This window comes from Malaya genurostris, chromosome 2 (assembly GCF_030247185.1).
Source record: "Malaya genurostris strain Urasoe2022 chromosome 2, Malgen_1.1, whole genome shotgun sequence".
Lineage (NCBI taxonomy): Eukaryota > Metazoa > Arthropoda > Insecta > Diptera > Culicidae > Malaya > Malaya genurostris.
The window spans coordinates 118328470-118343415 of NC_080571.1; the positions used below are offsets into that span (position 1 = coordinate 118328470).

A 14946-nucleotide genomic window follows, 5' to 3' on the forward strand; every position below is an offset into this window, starting at 1 on the left:
GCCGTCTATTTGTATGAGAGCAACTGCTTCAAAGATAAAATCGTAAGGGGTTTTCACATCGAATCGTAACCGGTGATGAAAAGTGGGTTCGATACGATAATCCTAAACGCAAAAAAAACATGGGGAAAGCCCGGGCATGCTACTTCGTCGAAGGCAAAACCGAATATTCACGGCGCCAAGGTTATGATTTGTATTTGATGGGATCAGCTCGGTGTGATTTACTACGAGCTCTTAAAACCGGGTGAAACCATCACAGGAGATCGCAACTGATGCGCCTTAGTCGCGCGCTAAAAGAAAAGCGGCCACAATATCAAGAGCGACATGACAAAGTCATCCTCCAACACGACAATGCTCGGGCTCACGTCGTAAAGATGGTCAGAAAGTACCTGGAAACGCTAAAATGGGAAGTCTTGCCCCACCCGCCGTATTCCCTAGATATCGCCCCTTCTGACTTACACCTATTCCGCACACGGCCTGGCAGATCAGCATTTTCAATTCTTCGAAAAGTTGGAAAAATGGATTGCTTCATGGATAGCGTCAAAAAAGGACTCCTTTTTTCGCACCGGGATCCGAAAATTGCCGGAAAGATGGGAGAAAGTTGTCGCTAGTTGACGGACAATACTTTGAATAATACATCTGTAAGCACTTTTTCGCAATAAAGTTTGGAAAAAAACGGCGAAAGCAAAGTTGTACATTTTGAGAATTTTTTTTTAATGAACAGCAATATTTGTTTCTGTTTTCAAATCAGTTGACGATTAGAAAAACGAAGCAGTATTGCAATGGTAATTGCATTAGCCAACTCTTCTTCTTATTTTTCTGTTCTTGTATAATATCGGCATAATTTTCCCAGTGGTGGTAGTGTGGCAATGCCTATTCACGAAAGCGTGAAAGGGCGCTAGTCTTAAAAACCAGTTGTCGTGAGCTCGAGCCTCGACCTGGAAGAATTTTTAGTATCAGTAGGATAGTAGCCATGCAATGATATACGATATGAATCGGCTGCGAAAGTTGTTGAGACAGAAAGGTCAAATTTCATAAGTTTACGTCGTTTTTTTGGTAACATTCCCTGAACCAAAAGTATCAGCAATAATCCATTTTTAATCGATCATTGGCCCAGAAAATATTGCTTATACTTATACGATTATGTTTCCAGAACCGAAGGAATTGACCAGTAGCCTTGAAATCAAATAACCCAATAGAGGCGTCAAAGTTCAATTTGAACTGCTCTGCACTGATGAGTCAAAGACGAAACGTAAAAATAATAAAAGCGGTTATGTGCCCTAGCACAAAATTTGGCTAACCCCTAAATGACCAGACCTGCATCGGCCAGAAATAGTCGAAAACACGTTTTTGTTCGGCACGTCAGAAAAGACATTGCACTCCGTTGCAAAACAAAAAGTGTTCTGTAAATAGCAGAAACTTTACTTCTGCTTAGCGGTTCAAATTGAACTGCCGAGTTTAGCACTAAGCAGTTCAATTTGAACTGCTCTGCACTAATGAGTCAAAGACGAAACGTAAAAATAATAGTCAAAGATTTTCTAAATCGATTCAGGCATCTAAGAGAAACTTTAGCAAATAAAAAAACTGTGACCTGTCGCAAACGTCACTTATAGGATTATATTTTCATAAACGGGAATGTTCACGATGACACTTCCAAATTTGTCCAATGACTGTTAAATAAGTGTCAAATTGTATAGAGAATTGTATATCGAAGTTCCGATCTAGAGTCAGTTTCCCAAACAATTCGTTATGCTTTCTATAGAGCTTAGCCGAAATGGCGCTTTGTCGGTTATGTCACTTTTGCGATTACATTTCCGGAACCCGAAGTGTCAAGTTTGTTATCTTTTAAATTTGATTTCAAACAAGCCGAAAATTGATGAAATCACTTCAGTTATTTCCGAGAATTTAGAAAAATGTGGTTTGTCAGTTACGTTTGTTATACCAATATATCTACGAAACTGGGAATGTCAGCCATTTGATCATCGAATTTGATCATCGAATTTGATCAATGACCTAAGATTGTTGAAATCGGCTTACACATTTCCGGAAAAAAGAACAGATTCATAATTCGTTGAAAAGAGCTCCTTTATATACATAACTTTTTCCATATCTCGTCGAGCTGAGTCGAACGGTGGAAAGAAAGCTAGGAGATTCCAGGGCTCCGATTCGATCTTTTCTATAGAGTAAGTCAAGAACGGCTGGTGATCATAGTATGAATAGCAGTCAGCTAACAGCCGAAAGGAAGATTAACTCGTACTCCCAAGCACATTACTAATGAATGCATAAAATGTCTATTTTGCATTCATTTAAAAGGACGAAAAGGCATTTCAAGCACCACTATACATCATGTGATTTCGCACTATAAGCTTGTCAACATTGTTGTTAGGTTACACGACAAAACGTATTGGATCAACAAGTGTTCTCGGTATGAATACTAAATAATGTGACCAGTATGTTTGATTCGTTATGTACCTTAATTCATTCATCTTCTCATATATCAAGCAATATACTCTCATTTCAGTTTTTCAACCATTCGAAATCTGCTTCCCTAGAAACCAGTATTTTCGAGCAGTTCATTCAATACTCGCAGTTCATTCTCTAAACTAGCGATGTAGTAAAGTTTTCAAATTCATTCAACTCTTTCGCGGCAATACAAGTTGATAAATGTAGCTCGTGAAGCCCGCGATGACTCCATACACGTTTCTCGTTTCTATAAACTGGAGGCTTGCAGGCGTGCTATCGATAGACCGGTACCACCTTACGGTGTTCATCACGGAGGGTTCAGTTCAGTCGCAGCCACCGTTCGCTTCGGATGCGTTGCAGTAAATTCGCTGATTCAGACGCCATTCCTCGCGGTTTGATGTTTTTTCCATGCATCGGTTGTTGTTTCTGTTCTTTTGAAGACCATAGAGCATACCGGTTTTTGCTGCTTTGTGAACGTCTATTTCTGTCCGAATAAAGTTTTTTGCTACTTTTGCAGTTTATTTTGTTCAATTCGAACGGCTAGTGTTGATGGAAACCTGTGAGTTCTAACCCGGAATATTGATGAAGCGTGAATTGGCAGTCTGATAACAGTGCCAGCAGGTCGCATGTGCTGGTGGAAAAGACTTCGCTGTGAATCATAATTTGGTGATCTCACGACACAAAACTGCTAGCGTGCTGAAAATGGACGGGGGACTAGACGTATGCGGAATTAGCTTGCGTTTGAAGGTACATCTGATGTAGGTTACCCTTACCGTAACTGACGAAAGCAAAATGTGAACAGCTGATAACGTTGAGTGTGTTGTTCTTTTAAACGAGATATAGTTGATTGGAGGAATGTTACGTTGGTGGATGAAGCAATCAGACCTATTTCCGTGAAAAGTTATCGTCAGTAAATTCCAATATGGTGCGGGGTTTCGATAATAATTCACACGAGTGCCGTCTCACAAACAGACCGGTGGCGATGATGGATGTATGTTTTAGCTAAATAATGAAGCCTACAGCTTCAGAGATATGCCGCAACGTGTGAATGAAAGGTGAATAAAAATGAGCATACGATGTAGGAAGTGTGTACATTCATGAATCGAATCATTTCGGAAGATGTGAAAAAGAAAAATCTGGAAACATAAACAGTGAGCTAGAAGAAATAATAATAATAAAAAAAAATAATGTAGGTCTTGAAGGAACAAAAAAGAGTTCTTCTCGTACCGCAATTAAAATGTGAAATGTCTATAAAAGAATCGGCAGTGGTCGTCTGTTCACCGCGATGACCATCAACATCAGCGTTCAATACTGCCATCAGAAACGTTATATGAGGAACAAAAGTAGGTGTGTAGTCCTACGTTCCATTCGGGTTTAATTACAAAACATAATTTATGTACCTCAGCCAGTACACCTTGTAGAATTACGATGCACTTCTTCGAGTATAATAAGTATGTGGAAACGGCTGAAGCACGTTGGAAAAAAAGTTCTCTTTTTGTACTCACTCATGTTGTACTGATTCTTCTTTGCTGTTAAGCCTCGTGGGATCACCTTTACATAATATAATGCATAAGTGCACATCTCTGTCGGTTGTTTTATAATGCCTGAAGCTGCAAGTGTGAGTGAAACTATACATTCTAAGATAGTGTACAAAAGACGATCAAACAAAAGACTTCGATAACGATTCAAACGAAGATAGCAAAAAGAAAAAGTAGTGAAATGTTTTATTGCGCAAAAGATACAAAAACAGAAATAATTGATAATGATAATTCCAGGTAAAGATATTAAGTTCACAGCAGAGTGAGAACCGCAGGAATAGATAAGTAATACACAAATGTGAAAAATAAACGAAGATGTTTGTTTGTGATTGGGAATAACTAGGCATTGTGAATGCGAAACGGTGGCACCAATATTTACCGACCTATTGAATTGAATCAGATCTGTGCACAATTGCTAACCAATAGTAATTCATTATCAATTCAACTAGCTTCAAGCCTGTGAACAGCAACAATCGCGTGCTTCTCATCGTGCTACCAGCGGTGACAGTGAATGGTGAGATAGTAGTGGGGTTGATAGATTAACTATTATCTCTTGTGTCAGTCCAGTGTTAATGAGCTGAAATCAAACGTCCTGGAAATGCCTATCACCACAACGAAAGCAGCCAGTGCAATTGCATCTAACGGAAAAGATTCGTCTACGACTGCTGCAGCTCCCAGAGCTAGTTTGCTGGCGTCCGGTAGCGGTGGAACTGATGTACAAAATGTCCCCAATTCTGTTGCTTCAACCGCTCTAACTGCCAGCGGACGAAGTGTACGACCAGGTAGTGGACTTAGCCTGAGTGTTCTAGGTAAATATATTATGATGAAGTATTAGGCATGTTACTTTTATTAATTAACAGGATCCATGAGCTGGTCGTACGAACACTACAAATATTCGCCGATGCGGATATAAAAGGCAGTAGTATATGAAAATGCAGTCAGAGTGTTAACTGAGATACGCTCAATTACTGTTAAAATACTATTACAAACTATTGAAACTTCTTTCAATGGCTTCAGTTTCGTGTGGGCAGAGGAAAATTACTATACTTAGACAGTTGTGTTTTGCGATGGGTAGGGTTGCGTATTTGCAATTGACAACAGCTCTATTGACAACACATCGGTAGTACTCAAAATTTAAGTTGGATTAAATGCTTTAGTAAACGAAACGGGGTTTTCTGTAATGTTCCCATAAATAGCATTTTCTACAATATTGTCGATGTCAAAAACTCTCTATCTGCTTCCAGTAAAAAGTTTATTTTAGTATCTCTCTTTGCACACGTACTGCAACATGGCCGTTTTATCCTATAAAATCATGTTAATAACCCCCTCCAATTTTATGAAAGACACAAACAGGAAAAAGTTTACGATAATACCGCAACATAATTGAAGACATGGAATTTCAGTTTTAGACCATTGTGCTTTCGATAGAATGTACCATTTGGCAAAAGGCTACTTGAATAATTGGATTTCAATGAAGCAGAATGGCATTTGACGAAATGTGCTAAAATTTCCGTATGAAACAGAAGTATCAAAATGTCTGACTCTTTCTGCGTTCCGTTTTCGTATCTTTAGAAGTAAAAAAAAATGAGTTGCATTATTGTAATTTCGTTTCACATATCATTCTGTGATTCCGCTATCAGAAGTCGGATCCAAACGGAATTCAGGAACCTTGTTTGGGTGTATACGACTTTTCATATGAATCTGAGTTTGGAGGAATCGGTTGAGTCATCTCCGAAAAAATCGAGTGAAATTATTTCTCACACACGCATTTGCTGATCTCGACGAAATGATTCGAATGGTATATAGGTGTTATGTTCTTCCAGCATTTATTGCTGTAAGTAGTTGAAATAAATATAATTATGGAATTACTTTCAACGTGAAAATGCTGCCATCATCTTGTCATATAATGTTTACATGTCATATTTGTACGATTATGTTGCCAAAAATGAACCATGCTAAAATCGGTCCGAGCAAAAAGTCATGATAAAAGATGCTGTACACAGTTTTTTTGGTACTCAGAAACAATTGTATGTTACATTATAAAAAATCGTGTTTCACGTTGCTCCCAAGCATTGCTTTGTCATACAGCGCTAAAAACTGCTACTGCTGGAATAGGGGGAAAAGTCGCTTACACAAAAATATCGATAATTCCGTTAAAAATGGACGGATTTTAACAATCTATGGCTTGTTGGATAGCTATTACCGTGCGGAATCTAAATCTGAAAACTTATTTTGTTTTCAAAGTCAATTGTGACAGATATTGTCACATTAAACATTAAACTTCGTATAACTCGAAAAGTAAACATTCGATCTCAAAACCATTCAATAGCGTTCAGGGTGACAGGGAGACCCTTCATTTGCGACTAGACATTAAACTTCGTATAACTCAAAAAGTAAACATTCGATCTCAAAACCATTCAATAGCGTTCAGGGTGACAGGGAGACCTTTCATTTGCGACTAGTTTGATCAAAATCGGTTCAGCCATCTCTAAGATCTCGACCTCTTAGTTGACAACACACACACGGACATTTTCTCAGTTCGTCGAGCTGAATCGATTGATATATGACACTCGGCCCTCCGGGCCTCGGAAAATTTTTCTAAAGTTTGAGCGAATTCTATGCCTATTTTTTATATTTATAAAAACCTGTTTTTATCCACCTAGTGGTGTAATGATGCCTTTCTCATATCAATCATACTATATATAATACTGTGGTATTCTTCGAAATAATTTTCTTCAATTCTTAAAAGAATAACCGAAATCGGTTTGTTTGACCGTCTACTGATAAAAACTATCAATTGGAAAAGATTTGAGGTCGGTTTAGAAATTTTTTTAAGTGATGGTATACAATTTTTAACACACTTTACCCTATATTTCCGGATCCGGGAGTCGCATCCGCATGAAATTCAGGAATTACGCATGGAACCACAGCACCTTTCAGTTGAACCTAAGTTTGTGAAAATCGGTCGCACCATCTATGAGAAAAGTTAGAACACATATTTTCTCTTTTTGCACATTTTACCCCATAACTCCCGAACCGGAAGTCGGATCCAAATAATATTCAGGAATTTTTTATGGGACCTCAAGACCTTTCATTTGAATCTAAGTTTGTGAAAATCGGTTCAGCCATCACCGAGAAAAGTTAGTGCAAAAAACACACACAGACATTTTGCGTACTCGACGAACTGAGTCGAATGGTATATGACACTCGGCCCTCCGGGCCTCGGTTCAAAAGTCGGTTTTTACAGTGATTGCATAACCTTTATATATGAGAAAGGTAAAAAGCTAAAACGAAGTGGGTTCACTATTATATGTACTTCCAGCATTCGGAACCCAAGAACCGGTATAATCGAAGTCGGCTCGTACGGCCACCAACTAACATGACGTACAAACTGTACTAGTTTTTATTCAAATTTTGAGGATTTTACCATCGCACTCTAAATGACGATTTAAATGTGTGTTGTATCCGAATTTCATTTCAGCCTAAGATTGGGAATAAGCGTTCCGCCAGTTTAAGTGACGGTGTACAATATTGAACACATTTTACCCTATAACTCCAGAACCGGAAGTCGGATCCGGTTGAAATTCAGGAATTGCGTATGACACCGTGAGACCTTTCATTTGAATCTAAGTTTGTCAAAATCGGTTGAGCCATCTCCGAGAAAACCGAGTGAGATTATTTGACACATACACACACAGACATTGCTCAGCTCGATGAACTGAGTCGAATGGTATATGACACAATTTTTACTAGTCGGTTTTTCAAGTGATTGCATAACCTTTCTATATGAGAAATGCAAAATGTAGCAAAATGTAGAAGCAGAACAGTTGAACGGATAGAAGAAGATATTAAATTTCATAAACTGTCTCCAGTGCAATGTCATGTTTGATGGCGAAGAAAGATGAAATGATATTTGTACACCAATCTGTTCCTCTGTACCAAAAAAAAACTGTAAATGTAAATGAGAATGATAGTATCAAATAAGTTATCCCGGAAAAATTAGTTCACGGCGGATCGATGATTGATTACTTTGGGATTGAGGCATATTAATAGTCATTATAATCAGAAGCTTTCGTATTTCAGAGTTTCGTCATGCTTGCTGAACAAACTCTCAATGTTTGTGTTTACTGTAGCCCAAGTAATATAAGCTCCCCATTATCTTAATTTATTGAAATTAGAATCGTTACATGAGTTGCATTGTACTCTGAGCTCTGTGTTACTTAAACACGTTATTTGAAGGCTACATGAAGCGAACAATTGTTACAATTATCTCATAGCATAACGAATGATTGACATTATCAACATGGAAAATAATGGTTATTAGATATTAACAACAGTTTGCATACTGTACAAAATAAATATATGATGTAAATACTGTAAATGGGTCAAATTAATCTAGTATTGCACAGTGTAATGTTTGCGACAACAAAACTCCCGATGTAAAATACAAGTAAATACTGGTAATGGTACCCAATCATCTCAGCTCCACTATTAATCGCATATACAAAATCCATAAGTTAGAGTGGGATCTTCTGTCTTTGTTCGATCTATTGGTTTCGAGGGTAAGATGGAAACAGGTGAATTTGCTTCGAGTTTCGCGTTGCTTTAACAGCAGTATTGCAACAATTGTCAATCCATTTCATCTGTGATATTGTTTCTTAGAGCCAAAGTGAAGATATTGTATTCGATTTTATCACAATTTGTTGACTGAAAGTCGAGTGTTTCGCAAAATGATATGGTGACTCTACTAATGACATGGCTATTGGTGCATTAGCATTAGATCTTTCACCGAGGTTATATAAATACTACTACTGACTATAAGTCAGACACAAATATTAATCATACGTACGGCGGATTGTATATAATTCAGTATATTATAGAATCATAACATTGAACAAAAATCTGAATATGCAATAGCAAAACAAAAATATATTATTAGTGCCTGATAATTCACAGGATGTTCTGTATACATACAATATTCAACTTACAGATTTGCTTTTGAAACGAAATTATACACGACTCGGTAGCAAACTTCCAGCAACTATTAAACACATTGAATCCGAACGCAAACAAATAGTATTTATATGCATAACCTGTACAGGCTCCTCAGGGTATCATACAACAACTACTGAGAAAATTATTTCGTCACGCAGCTCACGGTGGCGATATACATACTATCCTTCGGTCATGTGCCAGTAACAGATAATCATCTCAATAACGGTGCCTATCGCTGTGCAGGGCTAATCGATGCCTCGAGGTGGAACGAAATATTAATACCCATTTCCGTTGGACTCCCGTCCGCACAGCGGCACAGTACTCACAGTTTCAAAGCGGTTGCATCATTTCGTCGTAAATATATCCCAAGCACTTTGGGCCTTCTGTTTGCAGATTACTGCAGTTGGAATTGTAGACAAAGCCTTGCCGTCCATCAGACGGAACGGGTTGTCCGCCTAGATCGGTCTTCTAAATTATTAAACTCCAATTGATTGATTGATCGCTTCGGGGTGAAAAGACCGCCTGGAAGCGAAAGGTGCGCCTTTCTCGTATTAAAGGAAACTGACACGTGATAGCATATTTTGCTAGGCGCCACCAGGTACCGTACACTGCACTAATGTTACGTATGCACGTGGAATTCAATACATTGGCTATCGGTTTTCAAAATAAATTCCTCAGAATCGAGCAAGATGCAAGCGCAACAGCCGGTAGTCACATCATATTTGTCACAACTCATTCGTTTCTGCTCTCGTTTGCATATCAAGAATTGTGTCCTAAACCACTCCACATGGTAAGTGCCGAATGCTTACAGTCGAACCTTGAAAACAAAGCGGAATATGCTACGCTTTTGCATTCCGCCGCAGGAAAATAAACCGGGCTGCCACCGCATGTTCCAATTGTAAAAAAAATGTACCGACGCTTATGAATATCGGCTGTACAAGTAGCAGCCGCGGTAACAAATTATGCAAATGACAGCCTTTGCGTTCCTGGAATTCATCATCACTGATCCAAACATGTCTGGCACCGGTCATATGACATTTGTACGTTGTACACATAGCCCACTATAATGACCAGCAGTCAATAAAGGTGTGCGGTTGTATTATTGTCGGTTGTATGCTGTGATAAAAAAAAATATTGCTAAAACGAGACAGAAAAAAGTGAATGTTGGCTCCGTTTTCGTACAGCTTGCTGCCGTCTGCTTTCAGGACCACATGGAAAACGGGTGAAAGTTGAAATAAGAAAAGCCTTTGCCGTTCAACTTCGTTCATTTATACTATGCGTAATGTTCTGTTCAAATTTAATTAAACCTTTAATCGCTGAACCTATCAGCTTGTTATAATTGTTTTAAATTAGCTTCGCGTTTTTTTTTTACTTTTTGTTATTTTTATATTGAACTGATCAATCTTTAAAGTTTGTAGAGTGTAATGGGCAGTACAATATTGGGGCAGATTATTTCCGTCCGGATGCTTTGACTGTCAATAACTCAAATAAAATATAATTAACTCGATCGGTCGGTTACAGAAAGAACGATGGTTTCGCATACAGCGCTCTGTTGTAGCTTTCGAAAGTTACTGCTCAATATCATTTCAGCTTTCTGAAATCCGCGGCAAATTGTGAAACACGAGTCGACAAAATGCTGATCCCGGAAACACATTTTGGCGCTCCCTTTGTTTCGGTTATGCAGTTCGCAAACCGACCCCCAGGCCAGCCGGTCCCCATCGAGAAGAAAGGGAGAAAATTGCCAACCGAACTTTTTTTTTCTTCTCTGTAGTACGTGCGAGGTCAACGGACAAATGCATCGCCCCAGGGTGAAGAAATGATGTGTGCTATGTGCGTCTCCGCGAAAGTTTACAGGGAATGAAATGAACTGGTTCAGTCCAGGTGAAACTTCCTTTCCCTGACTGACCGTTTGCACTACTATACTGTTCACTGATGGCTTCCATGCTCCTTCAGGCAGGCTCCGTTTACAGTGCTCTGCTCTGATCGGCTGATTCTGAAGAAGCTTTGTGTTTGAAAAACACTTAACGTTCATCAAATATTTACTGCCGAGGACTGCTTCCATTTCTACAGACGAGTGTTGCCGTGCTTCGCTCATTCGAAGGAGATTTCGCTACTCAACGAGCAAATAGAGAAGATGAGTCAGGCTGGCGCTTTAGCGCTTCCATTGACTTACTACACTAGTGTGGAACACTTCAACCTGCGATCAACAAGGAAAAGCTTCTAGAATCACACCATGTGGTGAAGATTTTTCGCCGCTTTCAAGTATGTGTTTGACCGGGCCATACCCAGATACAACGACTTGATCAATCACTTTCCCTGATCGGTCTTTGCCCATCTTCATACGTGCGGTAAAAACCGGCTCGGTGTTTCTAAGACCGAATAAAGGGTGTAGAACAAAATCCAGCAAAGCCGAGAAATTCCGACAAGAAACTGTAGAGGAATAGAACTAAAACGTATATAGTTTTCAATGATATCATGTACGGAGCATGATTTCAACATTTTTGTAAGATATGTAAACTTATTTAAAAATGAGTTTTTTTTTGATAAACATTGTAATTGCTTAAAACATGGTAACGATACATTTTACCCACTTTTCCTCAGCCAAATAATATGTACGAACCGAGTCATTAAACGATAGTGGATGGCTACGCGATGTACCACGTAGCATGAGAAATAATGTGGAAGCCAAAGAGCTTCCCTTTTTCTTTGCGTTCTCAGGCAGGATTGTTTTAAAAACTTCTCGCAGACATGGTCGTAATTTGAATCATGTGTTCGTCTGGCCGTTAACAGTGTTTCGTGCTCGAGTTATTTGATGGCTCTAGCATAAATTCTAGTGAATCAGGTTGAGACATACGAAATCATTGTGTTGTTTTCACGAATCTTCAACGTCAGAGTTTGAGCTATAACTTTGATGCCAAATTATTCGCAGCAACATTTTTATATCTCATTTGAATCGAGTGAATAAAGAGATTTATTGATTCGGATTTATTTGAAAAATTTTACAGTATAGGCTTTATGAAGTTTCTCGAGTTGCTTCAGTTCTAGTGCTTTTGCTTAGTAAATAAGTTTTTCTTATTATCTCTTATTATTCTTAAGCGATAATAATCATTAACATAATAAACACCGAACTCCTGCGTGAAATGTTCTTACATATTTCTCTGAATCTCAAAAAGTTTGTTCAAACGAAATAATCTTTTAATAATTGAAAAAAGAATAAGATTTTTTTTCAGTTTCTTACACGACACACCTCAGACTAACTAATTTAATCTCTATTTTCACAATTACATTCCATTTGAAGGATCTCTAGTTGGTCTTATAATCACTAAACAGCATGTATCGTAAGAAAATGTTCCTTAAGATAGCATTGCTGAAGAAGCGCTACTTGTAGCTACTTGACAAGGGACGCGGAAGAGGTGAACTCACCACCACCTTTTCGCAATGATGAACCCTATTCGCTTGTTGTAATAAAATCATTGTTTATGAATTAGGCTATATTTGTGTTCTGCATATGCACTATAATTTCAACAAATTCTAAAAATTAGACCAGTTTTTTCTCAAAATGACTCGGTGGAATGATCCGCTCTCGTACAAGAGACTTCAAGCTTCTAGGAAGTAGAATGAGCGTAGAAAATATTTTGATTTATATCGATTATCATCACATAAAACTTTGGAATAATTCTACTGTTATACCCAGGCTTTTGGTAGGCTTTTATTAAATTGAATACCGTTAAAGATATTTTTTTAAACACTTGAAATAACACAACATGAGAGATTATAAAAAAATACTAAATAAACACATATTTCTTGGGCGATATTTTGACAGATTCTGGGGAAAAGCAAGTGAATTATATTCATTTGTACCAATTACTAAACTGGTTTAAAGAAAAGTCATCGACTACCTAGGAAAGTTATCATTCGACACGAAGCATATCTGTAGCTATCAACAAAAAATGGAAAATTATTGACAATACATGTTTTTAAAATTAATGAGTGTGCAAATTATCTGGATTCATTGTTCCATTTAGGTAAATTTGCACGGAATCGTAAATTTATCGCAAGAGCGAAATGCTGGACAGACCGTAATATTGCCGTTCTCTATAGAAAGGGAATAAAGTCTCTGATAAAAAAACGACTTTGAAACAGAGTCCCGAAAACCCATACTGTTACATACCATTCGAATGGAGTGAGTGAAGTAACGGGCAAAACGCATTGTTTTTTACCACTATATTCCGTCAGAAAGTCGATCTTTACAAATCTAAAGTCATTTGAAAGCTACAATTGGATTGTGGATTAAGTTCGAAGATCAAATGGCTGTTACTTCTGGTTCCGGAGATATAATGGAATAAGTGACTTAACCGACACAAGGCGTGGTTTTGATGCCGCTCGATTTTCTCAAAGATGCCTGAGCCGATTTAAACAAGTCAAGCCATCGAGTTCAAGAATTGTATGGATTTCACTTCCGGTTCCGGAGATATAACAGTATAATTGACGTACCCGACTAACCACAAATTTTTCATAGGCTGATTTTTTTCTCGAAGATGATTCAATGAATTTCGATAAACTGTTGCTTGTTTGAAAGCTAACAATGTGGACCAAATTTGAAAGGGTTATGACAAACATTTTCGAGAAACATAATCTTATATGTAACCGACAAATCACAGTGTGATTACTATAAATGCATCAACATTTCTTGGAGATGAAAGAATCGCTTTCGAAAGACTTAGACTCATTTGAAAGCTACTATTAAGTTATTAGATATGCTCATAATGCTAATTAACAATGCTAATAAGCAAACTAAGAGATGAAGGTTAGTAATGCAAAAGCAGGGCAATTGCCCTTCATAAGCACTTTTAATGGAGGAAATGTCGAACCGATTCAAAAGGGCTCTGCCAGGTTTGTATGGCTAGAATTTGGCTGAAAAAGAACCGTTTTTTATCTCCAGGGAAATTTTTCTCTTTGAAACAGTTGTTGAACTTTTGCCAGACTCTTGTCGGAATTCTAGCAGTATATCGGAAAAAGCTTCAAGCAGGCTAGCAGAGACAGTCGTCATGGAGAAACTCTGGTCGTCGCGTGCCGGAGGGGCCGTACAAACACACGATGTCTAATGTACTGGTGAGAACCCGAACTTTTTATGATTGATTTTGTATTTTTCTCACAAAATTCGTAGCAAAACGTGGTTCGAAATTTCATGCACTACGTCACTATGGTGTGTTGTTGTGATCACCACAGTTTACACATTGTGAAGCAGACAATACCCGGGTACTCAAACAAAAATTATTGTTTTGGTAAATTATTGTATTGGCAATTCAAACACTAAACAATGAATGAATACTTTTTATTTTATGCGATGATGTGTCAATTTTTTGTTTAATATATTTACTAACATCTTTCGTCGGGTGTTTTTTTTTTGTTATAATTTAATTATTGTTATTAATTGCATACGACATAAAATATGCATTTGAAGCATAGTCAAAGCATCGCTTAGAAGCAAGTCAAAGCAACACATTAAAATATGAGCTCGTGAAAATTACTGACAATAATTGTTACAAATTGTCATGATGAAACAAAAGTGGATTAGGGATGCGCAAAATTTTTCTCTATTACTCATATCGATCATTTCTATTTGATTGTTTTGAAATTTGTTATGATATAAAATATTTAGTACTCGATTATTGTGTTCAGAAGTTGTTTAAGTTTTACTTATGGGAGTGTGGATCGATATATAAACATAATTATAATCAAAATACTTTGAATATTATAAATCGCACTACCGTGAAAAAATGGGAAGAAGAACACTAATTGTAAATTTAAGGCACTTCGACACATCTCAGCTCCACCATTCACCTTATCTAATGAAACCATTAGTAATACTGAGTACGATAGTATGATTGCAAAGCAAAGATATGTTATAAAATTTCTTTTGAGAAATTAGATCATACTTCTTAAACAGACT

At 37.7% G+C, this 14946-nt stretch overlaps 1 protein-coding gene across 5 annotated transcripts in view; it reads left to right on the forward strand.

Annotated features, from left to right (window-relative positions):
- LOC131433055 (protein TANC2) overlaps positions 1-14946 on the forward strand; it is a 199318-nt gene that overhangs the window by 65771 nt on the left and 118601 nt on the right. Inside the window, exon 1 of one of the 5 annotated variants that reach the window (XM_058599802.1) lies at positions 2775-4807. The exons of the other annotated variants lie outside the window; for them this stretch is intronic. Within the exon in view, the coding sequence (XP_058455785.1) occupies positions 4597-4807 (211 nt within the window). The 5' untranslated portion in view covers positions 2775-4596. Of the gene's footprint in view, positions 1-2774; positions 4808-14946 lie in introns of those variants that run through there. 5 annotated transcript variants of the gene reach the window in all.